General features: G+C 37.0%; 2 protein-coding genes across 4 annotated transcripts in view; one reads left to right on the forward strand and one right to left on the reverse strand.

Annotated features, from left to right (window-relative positions):
* Nucleotides 1–5990, forward strand: part of LOC129270758 (rho GTPase-activating protein 29-like) — a 50520-nt gene extending 44530 nt beyond the window's left edge. Inside the window, exons 21-24 of the mRNA XM_054908080.2 lie at nucleotides 450–534; nucleotides 1142–1217; nucleotides 2035–2232; nucleotides 3063–5990. Coding sequence (XP_054764055.2) covers nucleotides 450–534; nucleotides 1142–1217; nucleotides 2035–2232; nucleotides 3063–3361 — 658 coding nt within the window. The 3' untranslated portion in view covers nucleotides 3362–5990. The remainder of the gene's footprint in view (nucleotides 1–449; nucleotides 535–1141; nucleotides 1218–2034; nucleotides 2233–3062) is intronic.
* Nucleotides 5991–9717: 3727 nt separating this feature from the next.
* LOC129270760 (RNA 3'-terminal phosphate cyclase-like protein) lies at nucleotides 9718–27123 on the reverse strand. Of its 3 annotated transcripts, none has more exons than XM_064106552.1 (10): nucleotides 26758–27123; nucleotides 24078–24136; nucleotides 22413–22484; nucleotides 21153–21328; nucleotides 20199–20270; nucleotides 17970–18094; nucleotides 16662–16787; nucleotides 15238–15391; nucleotides 14607–14710; nucleotides 9718–13328 (listed from the first exon to the last, which is right to left on the reverse strand). In XM_064106552.1, exons 2-10 carry the CDS (start codon nucleotides 24085–24087, stop codon nucleotides 13163–13165), a joined length of 1005 nt encoding a protein of 334 aa, XP_063962622.1. In that variant the 5' UTR covers nucleotides 24088–24136; nucleotides 26758–27123; the 3' UTR covers nucleotides 9718–13162. The 3 variants fall into 3 exon arrangements, with proteins under 3 accessions (XP_063962622.1, XP_063962623.1, XP_063962621.1); XM_064106553.1 differs by having other exon boundaries at nucleotides 26967–27081; XM_064106551.1 differs by lacking the exon at nucleotides 26758–27123 and adding an exon at nucleotides 26397–26550.
* Nucleotides 27124–27351: the final 228 nt, after the last annotated feature.

Below are 27351 nucleotides of genomic sequence, written 5' to 3' on the forward strand. Positions count from 1 at the left end.
ATCAATGCCATCTTCTTGAATAGTCATTTATGCCATCTTCACGAATATTCATTAATGCCACCTTCTTGAACAGTCATGTATACGATCTTAAATCAATATTCATTCATGCCAGTTTCTGCCATTGTATGTGTGGCGTAAACTGTGTGCTCTGTTCCGTTCTACCTACCAAAAATTATTATCTGTCAGATGCGTGAGAACAGAAGCTGTTTTATTCGTAGCAGCATTTAACCAACTTTTTATTTGTGGTGTCATGTAATTTTTTTTCCCTCTCCAATAGAGGCCTTTACAGATAAGATATCTTTACAGTATAATTTTCAGTTTTATGACAAATTGCCTATGAATATTGTACCCATTCCCCTTTTGAATGAGTGTGTTACATATTTCTATTTGGATCTTTGTATTTTGAGATTTTGCAATATTTTCTATTTTCTTGTGTTTCATTCTTTCAGAGATGCTAATGCTTCGTCACTGGATGCACTCATTGACATGAACCACCACACGAGGGCGATAGAGCTTATGGCGTTATATCCAGAGGTGAGTTTCTAATATTTTCAGGATTTTTTTTTCTTTCATTTCATTTATTTTCCACAAATCTATCAAATTAAAAACATTCAAGTCATTTGGAAATGGCAAAACAATTACAGAAGTGGAATAGAAGAAGAATAATCTGAATCTCTGCATTCATTGTTGGGGGACTTAAAATGAAGCATCAAAAGCTATTTGTGAACTATTTGTAACAGTAAATAATGATGATAATACTCTTTTGTCAATGTTAACTTGTAGATTAACTTGAAATATCCTGCATAGTTGCATCTATTGTTTAAACCTTGCATCTCGGAATGAAAGAAATTTAAGGAGCTCAGGAAAAGCTGTCTCGTATAATTATTACACACTCCACGTCGGCAATGCCATGGAAACAACACAATCACTGTTTAAAGCTGCAAATTTGCAACTTTTTTCTAAATTTTGCCTTTATCACTCGTAGATTCCTGCCATCTCCGTATATGATTTGTTTCAGGTAGAAAATGAATAGAAAGTAAGTTAATATAAGTTGCCAATTCGAGGAGAAATAAGTGATTTATTATGACGTATTGAAAGCTGTGTACCTGCATGGGATAATGCATTGAATATTGTTTTTCAGATCTTTGGACCTCAAGAAACACCGGTTGAAGACTTCCAGAGAGATGAGGCTCATTCTCCAAATGATATCCACAGAGGTGAGTTGCAAGCTAATACATGTACCTTATTGATGATGATATTTGAAGCCTTTTGTAACTGAAAAAATTAAAGGGTGCTATCCCAAATACTACAGTGTGAGTTAAAAAAAAAATTGACACCTCATAAATCCCCAATTAAAGAAAAAATATGTATTGAACGCATGATCATTATAACTGGCTGGAAAGAATATCTTCTCCCAAATGATTTGTATGTATAGGGTACATGTATATGTATGTATTAACGCTTGGGTGATCAGGAGGTATTCTTTGCAGAGATGTAAATTTTGATTTGCGCCAAACTAAGGCATGAATCCAATGAATGAATCCAGATGCCAATGATTTAGAAATCCTTCATTAGTTATTAAACATATTTGCAAATCCCTTTTCAATGAAGAATTGATACTAAAACTTGATACTACATGTATTAAACAATTATAAAGTAAATTACTGGAAAAATGTTTGGAAATGGATTTTAATGCAACTCTTGTAGGATTATGACATTGACATCTGAATTCATTCATTGCAGTCATGCCTTTCTTTGACGCAAATCAAAATTTACATTACTGCAAAGAATACCTCCTGATCATCCAAGCATAAACACATACATGTACCACATAAATATGGTATCAAATTATACTCTCTTTAGCCATACATAATAACTATGTTTTAATGTCATATTTTTCCTTAAATTGGGGATTTACAATGTATGAGGTGTCAGGATTTTTTTGACTCACAAGGTAGATTGGATCGGAATAAAATACCGCTTTAGGAAATACACCATTTTATTTGACGGGATTGCCACACTGCCCCTTTTCAGGTCACGCTCTGAACCAAAGTTCAAACAACTCAACCCATCTGACGAGCTCCACCGCCACCCCGTCACCGTCGTCGTCATCACATTCCATGGGGTTCACCTTACCTGGGAGCAGCGAGGATCGCGGCGATCATCCGGACAGGAGGAGAAGGAACAGACACGCCCAACGTGTCAAGAACGGACATAGCAGCGATGAGGACGGTGAGATCATTTGCATAGTAGTCAGATATGCTCGGGAGATACTCTATTTTTATCTGGTTATCATTGAGAGTTTTTGTTGACATAAATTATACTGTCGGGGTTCCCAGCCCATCAGGGAAATCATTGAAAATTATTTTACTTTTTTTCCAGTCAGGGAAAATTCAGGGAATTTGAGAAAAAATACCTTTAAATCAGGGAAAAATGCTTCAAATGAGGGAAAAATCAGGGAATTTTGATCATCCCAAAAGTCGAGAGCACGGTATTCAGTCAGACTCTGTTATATTTTGTTGCATATCAAAACAACATTCATTGAATGACTTGATTATTGTTTTTATACTGAAAATACATGTAATTCACTGCAACAACTTAGAAAACATGCAAAACTGGGAATTGGTTTAAATAATTATCAGAGAATTTGTAAACTTCATCAGGGAAAAATCAGGGAATTTCTTTATCTTGAAAAGCTGGGAACCCTGTCTATGTGTTTGAAGGGGCCATCCTAGTTCATCAGAATATTTCAGAAAGCAGTTAAAAAAAAAACGAATTTTGTTTTAAAAAAATCAATGTAAATAGTGTATAAAGCGAAAGCCATTAAATGAACGCTGGATTATATGCATGTGTCATTAACTGTATGCTTGTTTACAATAGAATAAAATGCCTTTCGTGTGCATTGTGAATTAAATATGACTCGAGTCAAAGTTGGCAAGTAAACTTCATGTTCCGCAAATCTGTCACTAGGACCATGGATGAGAGATATCAATATATATATGTACATGTACATGTACATTACCGAAGTTAATAGTACGAAATATTTTTTTACTATTCCCCAGGTTCAGGGAGTGATGGTGAAAGTCATCACATCAAAACACCCCACTCACCAAACAAACCAACGCTCCTGCAGCTGTCGGGCGGATCATCACAGGAGAGGTCCGGTGAGCCAGGAGCGTACGTCCCCAGCGCCTATACCAACCAGCAGCCACAGAGGAAGGGCGCAAGTGCGACCACGCCCTCGTCGCCGGGGGGCGACGCCACCAGTCAGAAGCAAGCCAAGGGTGGCCAGAAGCTGGACCCCGGAAATCCCGACCAGACGACGCAGAGGCGGCGAAGCAGGGAACCTCGGTTCGTGTGACGTGCCGAAGAAAAGTCCTCCATGGCTCACATGCTGTTCTTGTTTAGTGAGGATGGTTCCGAACATTGGGTACCATTTGCAAGTCAGGGATATGCTGTACTTCCTTCAAATGATGTAGAAATCACCATATCCTGGAACCTTTGAACTTGGAGTCAAAGCAGTGTGGCCGTTCTCCCATGCATGCTTTTATAGATTGAAGGCTGGACCTTGTCTCCGTGAACATTCATTATCATATCTTAGGATCTTATCTTCTTTTTAAAATTTATCTATTAAATTCATCTCAAGCTTAATGTACGTTTAATAATAGAAAACTTGTATATGAAATTGGAATCTTCTTCCAGCGGTGGTTTGGAAACGGAAATGTATGGTACATTTGCCCATATTATGATAGTTGCCAGAGATGTACTTTTGTTGTCTCAGAAAGTATATTGTTGATTCAGTAATGCTTTGTATGAACAGTTTGGTATGAATGTATGTTAGGGGTTTAGTATGAAAGAAAGAGAGAGAAAATGAAGGAGAAATACAGAGAGAAAGAGGAGGATAAATACATAGAAAGGGTGAGAGAGAGAAAGATGGGGAAATACAGAGAGAGAGGCTATGTTGAAAACAGAGAAGTGAGAAAAAAAAGAGAAAAATAATATTTAAACAAACAGAACCCTATTCTGTTGTATATGATGCAACTTTGTAGAATTTTGCATAGAAGTATCTGGGTAGCGTTTCATAAAACTGTTCGTGAAGTTCCGCACAACTTTCCTCGAGGCCAAGTCAGCTACATAGGGATATATTTTACAGTAGCAGAAAGGGATGTAAGTTGTGCGTAAAGATATACAGAACTTACAAACAGCCTTATGAAACCGGCCCCCAGAATATAATTTCATGTCTTTAGGAGCTCAGTGTAGTAGGATTTCTGAATAAGTAACACTTATGCCAGCTTCACACTATTTCTACTGCATCAATTCTCACCTAAAGCTATTTTCCGATGTCTTCCACTGGTAACAGCTATCAGATGTTTCGTGTTTGTAACTCTTTTCCAGTGAATGCATGCATTTTAGTTGAGAAAGATGCTTCTGAGATGCTTCTGTTGGAAAGATGTAGCTCTGACTTTGGTTAGCTACCAAAAATAGGGATTATTTGTAAGCACTACGCAGACGCTTTTTGGAACATTGAGGATCTATTGTCGAAATCCCTTCATGACAAAGCAGTCTTTTGGCGTGTTTCTACAAAGAATCGTTAAAAACTGTTTTTATCTTTTCCGGATTCGAAAAACCGTATCGCCCTTAAACCGACCTGTTTCTACAGAGAGAATCATCCGATTAACACGGCAAGAACCACCTCCCAGAGGTGGTTATGAGAAACCGTATTTTACGCGATGCGGTTTATCAGTAACGAATCGCTTTTGTTTCTACAGGGAAGTTTTCCTGAATTCTAGATACTTCCGCGGGTAATACTGTTTAATGATTTTCTGTAGAGACACGCCGTTAGTAGCAAATCGATGTCCATGACTCTGGACAAACAACATATTCGCAGTTTTTCGTCAGCTCCGTATCTGCTGTCCCGGATCACCAATTTTCGACAAAGATCTCTCAGCTGTTCATTGTGATTCGACAGGCATTTTCAATGCATATACTATGTTCTAGAATCAGTCCCTGTTGCTATAACAAAAACTCTCTTTTGACACAGATCAAAGCACACCAATCGTCATAATCAAGATTAGTTTAATAGTCATGCTTAAATGTCAATTAGTCCTGAATAATATACTGATGAAAATGGAGATTCTCTCTAACCATTCGTATCGAACCACCGATTGCAATTTAGCTTAATGTTCCATGCTGAAATCTGTATGTGTTTTCAACCAGAATTCCTGTGTGTGTTAACGGTACAAACTAGACCTTGTATACATATTATAATGACAAAATTATGTGGTTGTTACTTCATCCATGTGAGAGGATTTATCTTGACAGTAAATTCACGGCTCTTAAAAGGCCACTGCACACCTTACGGCTGGTCCAGATCCGATTTGGGAACAAATCGAATTTTGCTCATTTTCTGAAAATATGAATGAAATGTATCTTTTTCTTTGAGGTTCGAATTAACTGCAAGAATACGAATATAACAATTTTGGATGATTGCAAGCCTTTATTTTGGAGTAAAGGCCATGTAGATCAAATTGTAGCCAATTGTAAGGTCGCTATGACGTCATTATGACTAGATATTAAGTTTGCTATTATTCCAATGATGAAAACAATGAAATGAAAAACGATGAAAATCCATATTTTATTGTTCGAAATAGACATGAAATGGAATACTCCAAAAATTTGCTTTGCCCAATTGATAGTGGGCTATAGCGCCAGATCGATGAGGCTCTATCCCTTAAATCGTTGAACGCCAAACAGGGTAGCAGCAACTCCCATCTTTTAGCGTCTTTTGGTCTGACGCGGCCGGGGTTTGAACCCCCGACCTCCCGGTTGTGAGACGGACGTTCCACCAACTGAGCCAACACACCCTTAAACAATAAGGATGATATCAGAGTCGTAAGGTGTGCGGTGGCCTTGAGAAGAAACAAAAAAGGCTGTTCTATTTAGCTTTACATTAGTAAATCATATCGGTGCTGGTATACATGTATGTTGAAGCTATGACTACCCCATTTCTGTAGTAATCTGTGTCTCTCTTTCTCTCTCTGTCCGTTTCTCTCTATTGTTCACAAGTTCCCGGTTTCATTTGTTTCTTTCTCTCCTTACTTTCCCTCCTCAGTTTTAACTCTATGGCCCTTATTCTGAAGTCGGGTTTAACTTAAACTCAGGTTTAAAGTTGTGGTTTAAGTATGGATAGCCAATTGTTACATAAATCACTAACAGTAGAGATCTCATATTTCAGCTAATTTGGCTCTCAAATCATTCATAATTGTCTAGGAAGTATAAATAGATGATTGTCTTCACCATGGATGAATCAGGAAAGAGCACAGTAAACATAAGAAAATTCAACTTAATAAAAATTTTGACACTTTTGGCTTCCCATAATTTTAGCACAGAGTTAGATCATGGTCTAAGTTAAACCTGACTTCAGAATACGGGCCTTTGTAATACTACTCTCTCCTTTTAGCTTTTCTATTTCTCATTTCTCTCTCTTTCTTTCAATTGGAAATATTTTTGTCTAAGCCCCGCTGCCTATTAAAGAAGACAGCCATTCTCTGTTCGACTTTTATCATATTTTATCTTATGCTTTAATAGATTACACCATGTGCAATGTATATGATTGACGTAGTATTTATGTAAAATATGTGTCATATTTTGATAGTACTCTGATTTAGAGGAAAAAAGCAAGAAATTGTGCCAATATTTCTTTTATCTTCTGAAAGTGTTCTGAAGTCATTGGATGTCTTCCAACAGTATAAGGTAGAGTGATTAGAGAATAATCTAAATCTGTGTTGAGATTTTGGTTACATATTGTGTTAAACAAGTGAATTGCAGCAGCCACCCAGCTCCATGTTATGTGCTGTTCGAAACAAAATGAAAGAATGACATTTTGGATGATGAATTATGATTACAGAAGAATAAACGCTTCTTACTTCAATAGAATTCATATTTACAGAAAAACAAGTTTTAATCTGATTTTCACATCAAATCCAAATGAGCCATTTCATGGTTTTCCATTGCCCCATTTACAATTAAAAAAAAAAAGACAAAATCCATTTCCTACAAAGCCATTATACAGGTGCTTATCAGCCACAAGCATATCCATGAATTTATTCACTCAAAGGCTGCTCAATTCCTGTTAACTTGTTGGGCGTTGCAAGAAACTGTTTGATTGCACATCAAAGGTGAGTCCCACATTAATTGATATTTGGCATGGCGAGAAATTTGATTATTGCGATTGAACGCGAATCAAGTGTGTATAAAATCAAAGGAATTATGTTTTTGTGGCCCCCTAAGGGGGTGTTGCAAGAAAATATTTGCGATCAATTGCAAATGTTCTGTTGCAGTTTTACAACTGATAGATCAACGTTAGTTATAGCAAATCAGATTACACTTCTTGTTTCAAGGAGCAGATTAGCAGTCGATCACTAATTTGCACCAAACTGCAAGACATATGATTGATTTTAGGGACCAAAAATAGACTTGCAATTGATCGCAAGTTTCTTGCAACACCCCAATATACTCGTAATTTAGAATGGAACATAAGTTTCTTGCAATGCCTTATAAGTGTAGGGACTACCCTATTCCTGTCAAACCAGTGAGTTAATTCTCATATTGCAATTGGCTTTGACAGTGGTCACTTGTTGGGCTTCAAATCAACTGATCTTTTCCTGCTTGTCATAGGTTGGATGGGAGAGATGGGAAGGGGCTTCCAAACTTGGAATAAAAGATCATTCAGCTGAAAATTGATGGTGATAAATTGAGTTGTCATACTGCAGTAGCTTTATAGATCATATCGTCGGCGGTTATCCGAACCGTCTTATCAGTCAATTTTGGTTTAAAAAAGAAAATGATTTAAAGATTTTTTCATAAAATGAAAGTACAAGTCCTACTCTATTCATAAGTAAATTTCTGGGCAGCAATTTATTTCATTTCTGAGATAGAGGATTTTCACGGCGATGCCATACAAATTTTTAATAAAATGCGCAAATCCCATTGGAAGCGTGTACTGTAACAGAGCGATACAACGTTTTGACTGACCTCGATTTCAATGCGCGCGGTCAGCCAAACCGTCGTATCGGCACTAGGAACTGCATTGACTTTGCACGTGAAAAGCGATATGATATTTTGACTGACTGTGCGCATTGAAATCGCAATCAGGGTTGTTGTATTCCCTATGGCGTTTTTGTTCAGGGAAAATCTAAACCGCTCAAACCGAAATTACAAGCATGTAGCTCTTTTGCGATATTTTCTCGGATTCTTAGTTTTGTGTAAAAATAAAGATACCAATGTCAAGCAATTGTCTTGGTCTTTCCAACCATGTGCTTTTCTAGCAATGAATATGTTGTAAGGCTGGGGAACTAAGTGTGAAAATTATAGTAAACTTTGTCGATTTTCTCTGAAATGGGTTTGCACCGTCGTATGTGTGATACGACGGTTGGGATGACGGCTGACGATATGGGGGTAGAAGATTGGCATTAATCCATGGGGTATTAAGTCAGGGGACAAGGGAAGGGAGTGAAAGGACTAATACTGTTAAAACTAGTAAGTACCCAACAATTATTCTACCATTATGCAGATAATCATTTTGAATGGCAACAAATTTAAATGAAAAATTACTTGTATTTTATGTGACTCACTTTACTAAGCGGATCACAGATAATGCTATATTAAAAAGGGGGACCATTTTCTTTTTTCATCCAAATTCAGGTATTATTTAGCAAATCATACCATAGCGGGGGGGGGGGGGGGGCATTATGAAACCCTATAGTGTTCAACTGAATAATTTTGGACTTTTCCCAATGATTCATCACAATGACATCTATTTAACCTTGTTTTCAGGCAGAGCTATTAATTGTCAATATTATTTTATCACATATTTCAGTGAGGGGGAACCCCCGTTTGTGACAGTAAGCTGAATGAACATTTATTGTTTGCAAGATAGTAGTTTATGCAAGTTAAATCTAATTCAGAATAGAAATCATAAAGATGTACATGTTTTGTTACTGGCTTCCATATACAGAGTTCAATAATACAGAAAAAAGACTTTATTTGTGAATAAATATATAATAAATTATTTATAATGCAACAATTAGATGAAATATATCATACTTTTTGAAGGCAATAGCATTTATCTGTAGAACACTTTTTTATCGATTCTGCTTAATAACAGAATGATATTGTTGAGACTACATGTATAGATGGTATTTGGGGAGTTTTTATTTGCCATGATAAATACGCACATTCTGCCAGTGGGCAGCATTTATATCAGCATTTTCTACAATCACTGATTATTTACATGTGTATGTTTGTATGTATGTCTGTACAGTCCCGTCTGTATATGTTCTTAGCTTCAGACCCTATTACTATTATATTAATAAAATATGGTGAAGTAGAAAGAGAAATTTGTTGTCAGACTCTTTGTTTGTGTTGCTATGAATTATAGAATGGTGATATGGATCCTAAGCATATGATTGGCTGAAATCTGTCATGTGACCAGTCAATAATTTTAGCTAACAGTCAGATTTGCTGAGGAATAGTTCAGATGAGGATGGTTCATCAAATAACAAGGATCCACACATCACATTATTATCTTGTAAAAAAAATAATACACATCATTTTGCTCTGGCATTATTACTTGCACTTGTTACCTTTGAAATAGTCCAAATTTTCTAGATATGATATATTTTAATACATTCGCTGTTGTCTTGAAGATTCAGTGTAAATATCTTTGTTTACTAAGGAGATTGTGCAAATTTCCTGTAGAAAAAATATGGTATGGATACAGTTGAGATTGATTGGATCAATCATAACTCTTTTTAAGACGGGGCCAATATCAATATTATCCTAACTTTCCATATCGGTGTTTTTATAGTGATTCAAACTTGAAGTAAAATAAAAAATATTCTCAGTGAAGATGCAAAATGTGATTTGCTCCAAAATATGGTCATAGACTAGTTGCAAGGTAGCAGTGGCTCTAAGGGTGGTGTACTTGTTGGTGGATTGGTGATTATACGAATTAGGGAGCCAATTTGTGACATTTTTGGTGTCCCATTTAATACACAATAAGAAAATTTGAGCCAATTACGCCATAAAAATTGTCAGGAAACTAGTCAGATTTATGTGGGCTACCAAATATTGAACTGTAGGCCTAGTATGTTCATTCACTGTATCTTAGACGAGACTTCATGCCAGTTTTTGATGGCATATAGGTGAAAGTTCCAACATGTAAACGGAACACCAGAAACATCACAAACTGGCACCCTCTTTTTATGAATGGAGAAAAGGAGTGTAATCATGAGGCCCGATAATTTATTTCTCACTTCATTCCTTCTCTCTTAATTACCTCAAGATTAATGGAATGATTTAGCCAGCCCCACATTATTAATGACAAATTTGTAATGTGAATTCTTAACATTCTAGATGATTTGATTCTTTTGAGTATTGCACATCATCTGATTCCAAATTTGAAACACCTTGTTATGTGGCTCTAAAGTTACCAAGGCAAGATTTTGTCCCTACTTTCCAGCTGAAATCTGCAAATATGTAATTATATATCGTATTCACATTGCTGATCAGAATAAACTTTTTTGAGCTTTTTGTAGCCGTTAATACCTTTACCAATTTTTTAATGAAAATATAAGTATTTTTCTTAAAAAAGGGCAGTCCATTACAATGGATGTAAAGATTTGACATGTAAAATTTCAGCAACTAGTGGGGAAGGCTTTAATAGTGTGTGCCCCCATCCCCCCCCCATGGTTAACCCTAACCACCCAAATAGTGCTTTTCAAAATAAATAATAATATTCTGCATTTATATAGCGCTTAATACATCGGAACAACATCTCTAAGCACTTTACAGATATATTATTACCTCGGTCATCGGATCCTTGCATGCCCGCATACAATGTATACACCTTCTCCACTCCCTGGGGAGCATTCAAACAAGAGTGTGACAAAAATGTGACTCAAGCCTAATGATGATGTCTTCCTTCTCATCTTTTTTTTTAAAATCACAAACTTACACTTCAATATCTGCCACACGACATTAAAACGAAACAATCAAAATTGATTTACGATTTAGTTTTAGTTTTAATAATTTGGCGAATTAAAAATAAAAAGATATTTACATGACAAGCAGTTTGATTTCCTTCAGATTTACGATTCACCATCTCTGCATTCTTCTGAAGTAGCCAGTGCCATTCGGCCGAGAGCCCCTTCGTTCAAACAGTTATGATTGATCCAATCAATCTCAACTATGGAAATCCATCCATGTCATAATTCTTCTTTATAAAATTTGCACAACTTCCCTCTGGAAACGACGAAGAGTAGCCAATATAATAATAGCCAATTTTTATAAAGCGCTTTTCCCAAAATGGCTCAAAGCGCGTTACAGCATATTATTACCCCGGTCATTGGATTCATTTCAATCCCGCACGAAAAGGGCAAAATTTCCACTCCCTGGGGAGCATTCCTTGCATTCATCGCAGCCTCATTATGGCGCTGGCAAAATCAAACATACAATATCTTTTGCATCCTACCGGGTACCCATTTAGCACCTGGGTCAAGAGTGGTAAAGTGTAGATTAACGCCTTGCCAAAGGACGCTAGACCGCGGTGGGATTCGAACACATGACCCTCTGTTTACAAGGCGAGAGTCAGAACCACTACACCCCGGCTCTTCCACAGAGTACTCTGATTTGACAAGATAATGATGTATTTACAAGTATAGATCTGAGTTGGACCGCAGTTTGAATTGTCTTAAGAGAAATATTCTTGTATCTTTAGAGTTACAATAAAATCTGTATTCCGAAAATTCTTGTATCTTTTCTTGTAAATTTACTTGGAACTTTCGCTGAGTGCGTATGATGTCAGAGCTAGAATTATGCGTAAAGTTAAAAAACGGCGCATAAATATCCCTTTGCGTAAGATAACATATCGAGATAAAAGGTATTCTGAAATTCTCTTATCTTTTGCGTTCTGTTAACTTTCTTGCAAAATACAAGAAAATTTACAAGAGGTAGGGTGCTATCGTAACTTATTGTTGCATGTGATATTTGTCCGTCTTCAATAATTATTTCTTGCTGCATCCCGCAAGAACGTCATGTTTTACAAAAGGAGACATTCCAAAGACATTATAACGATGGATTGGTAGACTTTTCAGAAATTGAAAAAATTGGTGTTCTAGACGATGAATCTTTTCAGAGAAAATATGTCTTTGAAAGGAGCCATGTGTATTTTTTGCACAGAAGCGCACAAGCATAAGAATCGGGGGCGCAAGGAAATTACGCCTCATATCAACAATGTGCTTCATTATTTTTCAAAAGAGACGCTTCTATTGGTTGACCTAAGCATGTAACAAGCTTAATTATTGGTTGATGATGAAATATTGGGTGTGTCAGAGATAAAATACGGGACGTCCTTACAGAGATAAGAAAATTTTCAGAATACCAATTTAAGAGAATGCTAGCGAGCTGTTATCTTGCTGACTTACAAGAAAAGTTGAGACAATTTCGATAATACCACCCCAGGTCTACAAGTGAACAAGTGATTAATTGGATCAAATGCAAACCCTTTTGTCGTTAAGCCCAGACCTCGAATTACCCCGTGTTCAAGAAGTGAACCTATAAGGAAATTCCGACATACATGTAACCTCTGCAGGCGGTAGTTCTCTACAAGACAACTACAGCTCAAATCATGGCCTTAAAGCACTCTCCTTGAGTTCTTGGAACTCCAGATATCAGCTTTCAACAAGACAACTGTGGAATTTGTCTTGACTTTGAGGTACTTTATTTAGAGGTCTTGGAACCCTCTACTACATTATAGATCTGATCTTTCCTCTAGGGTTGTGGAACTTCAGATATCAGCTGTCAATAAGACCGCTATGGATTTGGCTTGGCCTTGAAGCACTGACTTTGAGGTCTTGGAACTCTCTACTAGATATAACAGACCTTGTTTTTAATTTGAATGCTCTCTTTGGGTCTAGAACTTCAGACAGCAGCCCTCGATAAGACCAATATGGTTCTTGTCTTGGCCTTGAAGCACCTACTGTGAGGTCTTGGAAATCTCTACTAGATATAACACATCTTATCTCTGCTTTTGCCTTCAAACTAGTTCGAGCACCAGTTCCCATCATCGGCCACATCATCATCTAGTTCATCCTCTTCGTAATCACATTATAGTTTTACTAAGGTTTGTGAAACCTGCTCCGATGCAAGTGAGAAGCACCTTGTCTCCTCCCGACCTCCTGGACCCGTCTTCGTCCACGTCACTGGGCAACACCTCCATTTTGAACATGACCTGGAAGAAATCCTTGAGATGCCTCAGGAACTGTATCCTGTGAGGTCATGAAGGGAAAAAATGCTTGATGAAATACAAGGCCAAACAATAAACGGATTCTAGGAAATGTCATCAATTATATCAGTGAAAGCTGCAAAATAACCACAGATTTTCTCTCAATATGATTTCTGCATGCACTTTGAAAAAATACAGGTGAGTGTTTCATAAAGCTGTTCGTAAGTTAAGAGCGACTTAAGAACGACTTGTGATCCTTTCTTGTGGTAAATGGTTTATTCACTGGAGATGGTTAAGTGTGTAAGAAAGGTTCACCAGTCAATCTTAACTTACAAACAGCTTTATCAAACGGCCCCCAAGTGAAAGTCAGGAGATATATTCACTTTACCATGAATCCCTGCCAATCAATTTCATATCAAATAGTCAATTTCACTGATAATGAATAGCTATGTTACGGTGGAATATCCCTTGGAAAGGATTTTATATGAAGGCCCCCGAGTAGAGGAGGGTCACAACCTTTGCACCTTAAGAACCCATGGTACTGTTCGTATTTGACGAGGGGAAATTCAGGGTATTGTTTCACTTGTAGAACCCCAATACACTATATCCAGAGGAAAGACCCATGGGTCACAGTGATTAATTTTCATGTCTTTGACATGAAAACAAATAACACATAATAATAATAATCTAACACTGTTTAATAATCATCATTCTTATCATCCAACTCCTGACTGATCACACCAATAATTTAAACCCAATGGCCCGTATTCTGAAGTCGGGTTTAACTTAAACTCAGGTTTAAAGTTGTGGTTTAAGTATGGATAGCCTATTGTTACATACATTTGTAATTCACTAAACAGTAGAGATATCGTATTTCAGCTCATTTTGCTCTCAAACCATTCATAATTGTCTAGGAAGTATAAATAAATGATTGTCTTTACCATCGATGAATCAGGAAAGAGCACAGTAAACATAAGAAACATACAACTTAATAAAAATGTTGGCTTCCCATAATTTTAGCACAGAGTTAAACCACTGTCTAAGTTAAACCCAACTTCAGAATACCGGCCAATGTGAGTGAAAATTGATAAATATTATCCACTTGTCTCAAGTATCCTCTCCAAAAAAAAAAAAACAGAAAACAAAAATCCATTCAATGAATCAACTTGTTTCAATGGTAGTACAGTTTTTTCTACAATTTTGTGTGTGAAATAATCACATTTGAATTACTTCACCAAATTTGAAAAAAAATTAAATCTTTGTAGAGCTCTTGTGACATAATACTTTTTTTCCAAAGGGTAAAGTTTCATGGTTGACTTACGTGTAAGGTGACAGAGGGCCTGTGACAATCTTGGAAACGTCTCCTTGACCCAGAGTCATTAATAACAATGCAAGTGACTGGTGCCGTGAGTCTACACACCCACCCTGTAATTGAAGGATGTAGTAGAGAGTAAATTATGCAATTTTTCTATCCATCTTAATGAAATATCACATACATGTACATGAAAAAAAAAAATCTGAACAAAATAGAATTTATATAATGCAATTTTTAAAAAGAATTTTACAAAATCATAGACAGACAAAGTCTTGTATATACCCTGCTAGAGCTAAAAGCAAGTTAGGTAATTAATATATAAGAGTAGTAAAAATGAAGGAATCTATTTTAAAACATAAACATACATCAATTAATCATTTAGTCAAATATAAAGAATCTAAATTCCGGTACTGCATACTGTTTTTCAGGTCTGGATACTAATGGAAAATATTTCAAAACAAGTGATTCTTTTTAGTTCTTCACTTCCTATCAGCTCTACACTGACCTCCAGGGAGGTGTTTTATATGTGTTATCCAAAAACGTGGAGCATGAATAAAATTAGAAATCCTCATTTAATAACTATAGGTAGCTACAGTTTAATTAATGAATGTGTGTCCCACAAGGCTACATATCATACCCGGTATATCTCCTCCATGAGTAACATAGCAGTCTGTTTTCCAAGATCTTCAGGAATGCTGGCCTCTTCACCAGCTTTGTTAGATGCTGTTTCGGCAGAGATAAAGTTTCCCTCCGTCGTCTCCGCGACCAATGATAACCCAAAACCAGGAGATCTATGGATAATGGAGAATGAAAATAGTGTATAGACCTTATAAATTGACGTCATCACGCAGCCATCTTGGAGGCTGAAGCCGTTGCCTTGCATGCGCTGGTGATCTACAGCTGACTAACAGTCACACCTGAATTCGCAGTTGCATGTGGTAAGTAGTGCATTGGTCAACTTGTACTTAGAAGACACATGCTACTTTATGAACCAATGGGATTGCACATTTAATATCATGTGTGCATTAGCATTATCGATAAATACCAGTTGAGGTAACGATCTCAAAATGAGTTCAAAGAATCCATTAAAATTACTACCCATTAGTTTGTGTGTAAATGTATGAATGAAAAATATGTGCCAAGTGGCTCTGGAAGAAAATACATAACTGCTTAGAAATGAGCAAAATAAGCACAAAACTCCATCAAATGTCAGGTATTTTTCTGAGCAATATTAATACACTATCCCACATATGCATTTCTGTGTTAGTGATCTTCAGAATTATCTGTTTTCAGCTTAAGATTTCATGATTTCCCAAAGATAAGTTGAATTCAATGCACCAGAACTAGATCTATGATAATATGGTATCGGTTAACCTTGATTTGAAAGACTTTCTCGTGAAGTAACTGTTTGCTGCAACTACTTCCTTTTACCTTTAAGCCAACTTTAGGTCACACTTGAAACTTGTGAAACAACTCCCAGATATCCGGGGCCCGCAACACAAAGCTTAGCAATGATCGTAGAAACATTTTTCTACGATTGATTCCATTGACTACAATACACCATCGTGAAAATCAAGCGTACGATTTAATCGCCAAACTTTGTGTTATGGGACCCTGGTGTCTAGTGGATGTTCCATAAAGCTGTTCGCAAATTTATGCATGTCCTTAGGTGCTAAGTCAGTTACAGGAATCATCATGCAGCACAAGAAAGGGTCACCTGGGCCCCGTCTTACAAAGAGTTACGATCGATCCAATCAAACGTAACTCTATGGAAATCCATCAATGTCATAATTTCTTCTATGGGAAATTTGTAAAATGTCCTTTGTAAACAAAGGTGAACACACCAAATTGTCAAGAAATCAATGAATTTATGGATATACATTCATATCTATAATTTTTTTGAACAAACATGCATTTTATATGTTGACGTTGCTGGCCGTCCATAGTTGGGAATGATCGGATCAATCTCAACACTTTGTAAGACGGGGCCCAGCTGTGCGCAAAGTCATTCGTAACATACGAACAGCTTCATGGAAACACCTCACAGATCCTTCTACTTACTTTCCAGACTGCGGTCCCTTCATATGGTCCGTGTATATGTAGATATCCGGTAAGAACTGATTGAGGATACTCCTAGCTGCATCCACTATCCTGTTGGGTGTGGCCGGAGACACTCTCATGGCGTATCTTAACCAATGTTGGTCAAAGAAATGTCTCATAAACAGAACAAGTGGAGCGCCTCTGGCAGTCTCACCTGCATTATGCGATTCAACATAGCAGCAGTGTTGACTTTGAAAACTACTACAAAATAATTATTCACAAAAACACCATTCATATATTACTACCTTCATTGACCATAAATGACATTTGACCTTGATCATGTGACCTAAGACTTGCCAGTGATACTTGATTACCCCTATGTCCACAATTCATAAACAATATTCATAAACTTTGAAAGTTATGACAGCAATTTAATAATTACCTCCAACATGGCCAAAGTTCTTTGACCTTAAATGACCTTTGACCTTGTGACCTGAAACTCAGGCAGAATGTTCAGTAAGACTTGATTGACCTTATGTCCAAGTTTCATGAACTAGGTCCATATTTTTTAAGTTATGTTGTCATTTCAAAAACTTAACCTTCGGTTAAGATTTGATGTTGATGCCGCCGCCGTTGGAAAAACGGCGCCTATAGACTCACTCTGCTATGCAGGTGAGATAAAAATGAAAGTACATAGCAAAGTATAACATTCTATCAAGACCTTTTAACCACAAAGGCCAAATTACCTCTGACGCTACATTTTCAGCTTTAGTTTTGATTTGCTAAATAAAGAGTAATAACACTATTTTGCTTTTTTTTTATAATGCTGAATACATTGATCTGAACAATGATCCTAATGACGTCTCGAAGTGCTTTACTGGGGAGCGTTTCATCAACATGTTTGTCCGACAAGTTGTTGGGTCCAACAACATTCTTTGATTTTGATTGGTTGAGAAGCACAGTTTCTAGGGTAACTGTCGGATAACAATTCAGACGATTAATCCGACAAGACAAGCGTTAAGTCTTGACAGGCCCTGCCTTCTTCCGTACACCGATGATGATGATGAAGACCTTTCACAAACTACTCCCCTGATTTTATCATTACCCTTGCCATTCGACTCTGGACTTTTTCCGCTCTCACTCTCTCTCTCTCTCTCCCACTCGCTCATACACTAGGGACCTGTTGCATGAAAGCTCTATCATAAAAAAACTTGGTCACATACACAAAAACTACATTATACTACTAAAAATAACACATATCACAAGACTTTTTCTTTCAAGCACCAGGCCCTAGGGGTTACAAATATTCAGATTACTGTGAAAGGATACGCTACACCTCTAATTCTCTTGATCTTGCCCGGCTTGGTGAGTTGCAGAGGTCGAAGGTTACGTATGACGGGACATCGGAACAGTATCTCTCCCCCACCATTAGGGGGCGCCCCTCTCCTGTTCACCTACAAATTCAAAATGAAATTTTTCACGATCATTGGGATATGGTCAAATTTATTCATTGAATTCCAAAGAAGCTGAACTTTCTGTTTTCACCAAAGTTTTGTACATACATCTCTGTGCCACTTTAGATATATGCAATCATTTTTAAACAAGCTGCCCTTAAAATTTATATATATATATTTTTTTTCCAAATAGATTAGGTATTAAAAACCTAATTTTCATCAAAATTCTATGAAAAAAATGTAAGCATCATTGCCAAATCGAATGATTTCCTTTAATGATATTAACCCTCAATCACCCGGGGTATTTTGATTCTTGTCATTCCCGGGGGGGGGGGCCATTATGGCCCCCCCTTAAGATCTCGGCCACTGATCGCTCGAGCGACGCAAAAATTTGCATGCTGGTTGTGTGCGATGTAATCTACAAGGCTGTATGGTAACATTTTCCAAAATAATGAGATTTTATTTTATATGAATTAATTATGCTAATTTATGCATAAATCATACTTTTTGCTCTAATTCACTAAATAAAGCTCCTAGAATGCTAATTTTTGATTAAAATATTCTTTGTAGCATTCTTAACAATCGCAATTAAAAAAAACTTCGGTTTGGAAATAAATTTCTTATGTATTTTATTGTTTTATGCATTTCTTATGTATTTCCTTGTTTTTTTTACTTTTTGTTTTTTATTGTTTTTTCAATGGAAATCGTTCCAGACTTAGTTCTGATCATAAGCAAGGCAAAATTAATTAAATTCAATCAGTAAAAGTAGAAATAATGATACATTTATGGCTCAATACACAATTTGCATTGGATTTGTACATGAAATCACGTTTATGAGCAATTTAGGGTCTGACATGCACTTACATAATGTTGCGTAATGTCGTAACCGCGTATCCGGGCGTCACAAATTTGGTCTCAAAATTTGTGCGAGACTTGAAAGTAAAAAGTCAGTGAGCGGCGAGGTCAAAAAATTTTGCGCAGCGGATATATCGCGAAAATTGTCGAGGGGGGGGCCATTATGGCCCCCCCCCCCGGGAGAATTAGGGTTAAGGGTAAAATAACTTTTGTTGGGTACATTTCTATATTACAGCACAAAAAACAAATTAAAACGGACAGAAAAATATCCAAGGCAGATGAGAGGAACATTGAGCCCATTCAATAGGCATCTATTAAAGGCTAAGGCCATGGCCTTTGGTTAACCTGTTGGAGACCAAGTCAGCATATGTGGCCTGGAGTAGATGCAAAACATGTGTTATATAGTAAACTCATTGGCCCGAATTCACAAAGGTGGTTTTGAAAACCCACGGTTGAGTCCATGGTTTATGCACATTTCCTGTATAAATTACGCTTAATTTAGCGCGTATCGGGCGCGTGTATAAAACATGTCCAATGCTGATGCGCGCTTTTGTCACAGTGCGCCAAATTGACGCCTCTTGCCATGGTTATTCACGCTATTTTATTCATGAGTCCACTGTTTTTATTCATGAGTCCACTCTTCAAACAGTGGACTCATGAATAAAATAGCGTTTATAATAACCATGGTCACAGGCGTCAATTTGGCACACTGTGACAAAAGATCGCATCAGCATTGGACATGTTTTATACACGCGCCCGATACGCGCTAAATTAAGCGTAATTTATACAGGAAATCTGCATAAACCATGGACTCAACCGTGGGTTTTCAAAACCACCTTTGTGAATTCGGGCCATTGAGTCTTACATTGGTTAATAAAAGGACTGCATTATGACAGTGATATATATTCAAGCAAGCAACATAAGAGCAAAATAGCAGAGTTTAAATCTACATTCCCTAATGCAAAACATCATTTTTCCAGCTAAAAACAATGTATTGCTGATAGCAAACCCCATTCCAGGGCTAAATTAACCTAAAAATCACGGCTGGTCTCAGATGACCCACTGACTGCACTCTACACCCATTTAATTACCCTTGGACATATTTGGTGCTATTTTAAATTCCCATTTTTTGCTGAAATGAAGAAATATGTCCCCAAAGAAGAGTGGCTTTGCCCTTGAAATATTAAAATTTAAGGCCTGCCATCCTAATCTGAATGATTTCTAGTGCCTCTGAAGTCTCTTCCCCTACCTTTAGTTCTAATCCTTCATCGATTCCAAATTTCCTGAGGACAGGGAATGTCACTGCCTTGATCACATCGACCTGCAGATAGAGAGAGAAAGAAAATTAGTTTCTATTCAAATTTCACATTCCATATCTCAATCTCTTACATGCTCCTCATAGTCATATTGTACATTTCCTTGTAATTTGTAAAGTGATTACACAAGCTTTTGACCATTGGAATTCCATCATTGGTCGATTTGATCAACCTTGACACAGATTTAGATTCCAAAGAACGTGGAAGTGTTTCATGAAAGGACTTGCCAGATGTTAAATCATATGATGTACGTTTTATGCAACAATTACCATCTAAACAATATTAGACAAATGCGCTTCTAAGTTCAAAGCGAATCGAAAATACACAAAGATGTCGAATCTGATAATCTAACAGATGAAAAATATGGATTCAGCGATCTCCAGAGTTATTTCTGTTGATGAAGGAATTAGCATATCATTTAGCCAAGCTTGACTGAGAAGTTAGGAAGTAGAAGTACAATGACAGCATTTGATTTCTTGACTCTGTCATTTCAGAGAATGAGACGGTGTCATAGTACTTGACCAGCAGAAACAATATTTCTGCATTACATCTTAACAATATACATAAACTGTTCCTTTGCTCTTCCTTCAACTCATATCAATAAATTAAAGAACATGTGATTGTTATTAATTTTTCTTTTTCGCTTAATGTTAAATAAAAAAATGATAGCAATCACAACAACATTTGACTTTAGTTCTATGAAAGGAATTGCATAATCTACAAAAAATATGCCAAAAAATATTGCCAAAAATTCTTAGTTCAAAGAAAAGACTTTCAAGACTCCCAATTTAGTTGTCTTATACTCACTGTATAAAGCAAAACCCACATTAAAATTCTTCCTCCATTTTTGCTACAAATCAGTCTTGACTGGACAAAGTTTCACTTACCGAAGGGTCAATCTGGTCATTGGTCACACCCCTCAAGACAGCCTTGACCGGCTTCTTACCGAACGGAGCGAGACAGATCAAGGCTTCCATGTAATATCCTAGAGCCCTCTGAATGTTGCAATCATGTTCTATGCTACCTCCTACAAGAAGACCAGGCTGGTAGCGCACTTGGGTTCCTACAAGAAAACAAAAAAATGAACATAAGTTAGGTGCCTGTACCACTACCACATATCTAATTAAAGGTCCTGTTGCATTGTTCCGTGCAAGCCTTGTGGGTAAGTTGCGGGCAATTACCCGCAACTCACCCGCAACAAAGTTCTGAGCATGTTCAAAACTTTTCTGATCAGACTTGTGTGCGCTTCTGCGGACAACTGCGAGTGAGATGCGTGCAACATACTGTCAATGCAGTCGACCTGAGGTCGTCCGCAAGTCACGCACAAAGCTTGCATGGAGCGATGTGACAGAGCCTTTGAATATTGGTTGTGAGGCTGATTTCTATGATTGATCATACACAATAGAAATCATAAACCTTTATGTCAGAGGACCCAGTTAAAAGGGCACTCCGAGCTGAAAACAATATGATTTGAACAGGTAAAAAAAAAATCAGACAAACAAAACACTGAAAATTTCAAAACTGGACAAGGAATAACAGAGTTATTATGACATTTTATTTTTTTGCATTATTTACTTTGGTCAAACAGTTTTATGCATATCTTCATGAATATGCAATGAGCAAGCTGAAAATATCATATCTCCACTTATTGTTTTGTATTTTACTATATGAAAGTATGTTTATTCACATTTTGTCCTACAGTCCTCATCTCCTCCAAGAATGAACAAAATAAGATTGACTACTGATTTAATATATAAGATAATAATTGTTGCAACTATTATTTGTAATCAGGGAGACATACACACACACACACACACACATTAATGAAAATATGAAATTATTAGAATTTCATGTAAACATAGGAAAAAGAAGTGTTGGTACATGGCATCATCAGCCAACCTATTGCATATTTGTGACGGCGTGCATATAATTGTTTTTACAAAATATTGATGAAAATAAAAATTCAATACCTTTGTTATATGTTATAAGATTTTGAAAATTTTTAAGAGTTCAACTTCTGCTGAACGGGATCGGTTGGTTTTCCCATGCTGATTATCGGTTTGTCAAAATAAACTATGAGGACAAAGGGATAATTTCAGTGCATTATGAGATCTTATAAAAATGGGAAGCGGTGATTTGAATCTTACCTGTCTGGTTAACTTCAATATACGATCCATTAGTAATCTTATCCAGAAGACGGATGAAGCTTGCTTCAAAGTCTGACAAAAGAAATAATAGTATATTCATATATTTACATCAAAATGATAATTACAAATATATTTTACAATTAAAAGCTCTGGGGCCAAATTGAGCCCATTTGTGAGCTCACACATTCTTAGCAAGAACCTTGCTTTTATATAAAGACAGTCAGATAATTATAGCTTAGACACCTGGACTTTGTCTGTTTGGAGATGTTTTAGTTTTTTTTTGTTACTCCTCCTGTACACAGACAGCTAACCACCTTAAAATCATAAAATTCCACCAATATCATAAAAATCGCTTTATGATACTTATCGGCCGATGCAAGAATTTTACGATTCATGATATTTATCGGCCGATGCAATTATTTAAAAAAATCCAAGTTGGCAGCTAGACACGTGTGCGGTATCTACATGTAGGTATCAATAAAGAAGGCAAGATGGCGACGAAAACAGACTGGGTAAGTAAACACTCATGCTCTTCATTATTTTTCAAATATACTACTATTTATTGAATAAATATATGCAATGTTATCAAATATTGTTTTGGCCCATGTACGTTAGTTTGGGCTCAAAACGATAAGTAAAATGTGTGATTTAGGTCTAGTTTCACCGTGGGAAAACCTACGGTATATAGAGAGCAATGGTATCCCGACCCAGGCTTCATGGAGAGTAAGCCTACGTACAGTAGAAATACTTTTAGGCCAAGTAAAAAAAGATAGTTGATCGTCCGGGTTTTATGAGAGCAGTGATGAGGGAGGTCCTTACTATTTGCTATCTTACTATTTTCTTTAAAAACAAGGAGGCATTTTGTCGGGCCATTTTTTGACATCAGTGATGAGGGAGGTCCTTACTATTTACTAAATTTTTTGCTATTTTTTATTCAAATGATTGACGCAAAAGTTAAATGTATCACGTAATTATAAATAATTATACTAATTATTTATAATTACGTGATAAATGTTAACATTTGCGAAATATTTTTTTTCTATAAATTATTAATCAGAACGGCATCGCTAGCCGGAAGTACGTCATACATAAGCCATTCAAGGGTTGACGCTATTGTACTTACGTTGTTTACATGTGGATTGAGGGGTCTACTCGACATCAGTTAGGTCAGAAACCTTAATTTTTTCACATTTTTATATTATAATTTTTAAAACCTTCCTACCCATTAGGCGTAGGAAGGTGTAAAAATCAACAATGAACTTCATAAAATTCAAGTGATTTTTTTCTTCAAAAGATGGATTTCCGAGGGAAATCCATCTTTGTTCTGGTCCTTCTCTTGAACTGCGACTAAAAGTATGGGAAGAGTGTCAAGACGTCAATGATGAAGAAGTATATTTGATTATTTTAAAAGTTATCATCATTGCGTCCTCAAGTCAAAACTACTTTCGCACGCAGTCCGAAGGAATTATTTCGGCGACCACGTAGTCATGACGTGATCTGCGCGATTGGCCAATCAGCGGTCTCCAATTCGCTGAGCCGAGACGGTCTATCCGTTGTTGTACACAGTACAACAACGGATAGACAATACACCACAGGTGGTATGTACGGCATAATCGTGATATAGTCCCCAAATCCAAAAGTGGGGATTATTAGAATCACACCTACCAGAACGCATGAAAATCACTTCCTTTCTCCAGAACACAATCTCCAACTCTCGCACAACTCTGTGGCAAAATGATAACACACAAATGAAACACATTGTATATAAACACTAGGGTTCTCTCCCTATTATATACTCGTGATACAGTCCCCACTCAACGGGAAATCAAGCTTGATTTTCACGGCGGTGGGGACAGTTTCAACAGTATAGTATACTCGTGATCCAGTCCCCACGCTATGGGATACACGGTTCACTTTGCACGCAGTGGGGACAGTTTCAACAGTATAGTATACTCGTGATCCAGTCCCCACGCTATGGGATACACAGTTCGTTTGGCACGCAGTGGGGATAGCTCCAACAGTATATTATACTCGTGATACCGTCCCCTCACAACATAAAATTGTGCTCGTTCAACAAGGGGATGGGGACAGTTTCCCGATGCATTGTGACAAGGATAAAACATTTTAGGGTATGGCTGCGGAAGTTGAGGGAGGGGGGGGGGGGACTTCAGCCCCGCTTCAGCCCCTACCTTTTTCCAAAACATTGTGAATCATTCTGAACTAAAATCCTATATAAATGCCTTCATATAGCATAAAAGTGCAAAGTATAAATTGTAATATAAGTTCAAAGTCTTTTTTTCCAGACCCGGTTAATTAAAAATTATAATATAAGTCCAAAGTCTTTTTTTTTCCAGACCCGGTTGTTTCAAAAATTATCATATAAGTCCAAACTAAGATACCATAATGATATTCCAGTGGAATAAAAATTAAAAATCGAATTTAGTCTTTTCTCCAAACCCAGTTATTCCAAAATTATAAATAATAATACAGCAACAACAACAACGTTATTCTACATCAATAATATTAGGGGGGCCTTGGTTAATTAATATTGTTTGTTTTTATTGTTACTCATGATTTCCTATTTTGAAATAACTGGAGCAAAGACTACACCATATTTCTGTGCTATTCAATGTTGATAAGATTTCAGGGTTTTTGTTTTGTTGTGTTTTTAACGATTTTTATAACTGGGTCTGGAGGAAAGACTACGCTATATTTCCATGTTATTTAACAATAATAAGAGATTGGGGATCTTTGTTACTTTTTTACTCTTTAAGAAATGATTTGTAAAAGTGGGTCTGGAAAGGAAGAAATTACAACAATTAATGCGGGGGGAAAGCACAAGGCTCCAACAGCAAACTCGGAGTGGGGGTGGGTGCAAGAATGAATGAATTAAGAATGACACGAAAATAGTCAACCACAAAACAATAAAGGAATCAATACAAATATGTGACGGAAATGAAAAGGTGCAACAATAATGATAATGATGAGGTAATTTTATAATAAAGAATAACAATATTTATAATAGTGATAATTATGATTATGATAATAAGGTTAATAATAATAATAATAACAATGGTAATAATAATAAAAAATAAGAATAATCATTGTTATAGGAAATAATAAAAGAATAATAATAGTAAAGCGAAATTATCATAATAATAAGTAAAAATAAATGACAGTAAGAAAAAAAAGAACAATAATAATGATGATAATAATTATGACAATAATACCAAACGTTATGAGTCTACAGCGATTTTATTTGAAGGAATTACGTGAAATACAAGAAACGGAATGGATGGAAGGGGCATATTTTCAATGATAAAGAATATCTATACTAATGATATCATTATTTTGATAATAATAATAACAACAATAATAATGATAATAATGATAATATAATATTACCAATAATGATGATGATGATGGCAATAATACAGGGGCCGCGGAACGGTTTTCAAAATGGGGGGGGGGCTGACCATGCAAAAAAAATCATAATCCCATGGTCACATTTTTACGTTTATGTTTTGGAAAAAGGTGGGGGCTAAAGTCCCCCCCCCCCTTCGCGGCCCCTGTAATATCCAAAGGTGCTTTTTCCTTGTCACAATGCATTGGGAAACCCCCCCCCCTCCCCCCAGCTTCCGCAACCATACCCAAAGGTGTTTTTTTCCTTGTCACAATGCATCGGGAAACTGTCCCCATCCCCTTGTTGAACGAGCACGATTTTATGTTGTGAGGGGACGGTATCACGAGTATAATATACTGTTGGAGCTATCCCCACTGCGTGCCAAACGAACTGTGTATCCCATAGCGTGGGGACTGGATCACGAGTATACTATACTGTTGAAACTGTCCCCACTGCGTGCAAAGTGAACCGTGTATCCCATAGCGTGGGGACTGGATCACGAGTATACTATTAAGCTTGTAACCGATTTTGCAATCGGCAACCGATTCCATTCGATTTCACCACAATCGGCAATCACTTGCCGATCTTCGATCATGCTCCTTGAAGGAAAAAATCGAGGTGCTAGCTATTTAGAGGTCGCATTATTCAGGGAGAAAGACGCGGTATTATCTATGGCGATGTTTAAGAGGATAGATATCTTCTCTTCCAACTCATGGTGATAGCGGATGCCGCCGTGAACTTTGAAAGGTCGTATTACCGACGGAGCTCACTGCGTTACTCTCTTACAGTATTGCTCGGAATAAAGTTGACACCCTTCCGAAGGGTCACGCATCTACCGCGAGACAGGCGTGACCCAAAAAATTACCACCAGCCGATTTCGCGCGTGAAATTCACGCGTCAATTTCACGCATGCAGCTGGCAGAAGAGAGGCCCAATGCTCACGTAAAACACGAGATTTTTTCAGATTTGATCTCTATTTGTTCATGTAGTTTGCGCCTCAACTCTAGGCACTTTTTTGTCAAAACACGACGCAATCCCGATGCAATCCCGTCGGTTTACTGATGGATGGTCTATTATCACTTGGTCTAATCATCAGATGGGCTAACAACATTCGGGATAAACCCACTTAGTCCAATTCTCTTTTAATTCACCATCCCGTCATTTGCACTTCAAGATATTCAACCCGATAGACAGCGGGTTGAAAATCCTAAATTCCCAATAGCTAGACAGCGGGTTGAAAAACTGCCTCAAGCGCGCGCATCAGACGAGTCCCCGCTAGAAATCCATGTGCCCAGCTCCTGACCGAGTGACCCAGTTATATTTACATCTTTGGCTTAAAGGACGAGTAGATTATCTTTCCACTGTTTATTTGTGGAGCTAGCTCCATGGTTTATTTTTCAGTGTTTATGTTATCAAAGACGTCTTCCGTTTTAAGGACAAGTCTTGCTTTTTATGCAGGTTCCCTCATATTTCACTCTTTTAAATTGTCTTTAATTCCAAATCGCTATTTTCTTTAATTTGAATTAATTGTTGTCT

Source organism: Lytechinus pictus, chromosome 11 (assembly GCF_037042905.1).
Source record: "Lytechinus pictus isolate F3 Inbred chromosome 11, Lp3.0, whole genome shotgun sequence".
Classification (NCBI taxonomy): domain Eukaryota; kingdom Metazoa; phylum Echinodermata; class Echinoidea; order Temnopleuroida; family Toxopneustidae; genus Lytechinus; species Lytechinus pictus.

Excerpts from the sequence above, each read along its gene's own strand:
- LOC129270760 (XM_064106551.1), bottom strand. Across the intron at positions 22,485-24,077 it reads AGTGATTTTCATGCGTTCTG|ACTTTGAAGCAAGCTTCATC; the intron begins GTAGGTGTGATT and ends TTCTTTTGTCAG. Across the intron at positions 18,095-20,198 it reads ATGAAGGATTAGAACTAAAG|GTGAACAGGAGAGGGGCGCC; the intron begins GTAGGGGAAGAG and ends TTGAATTTGTAG.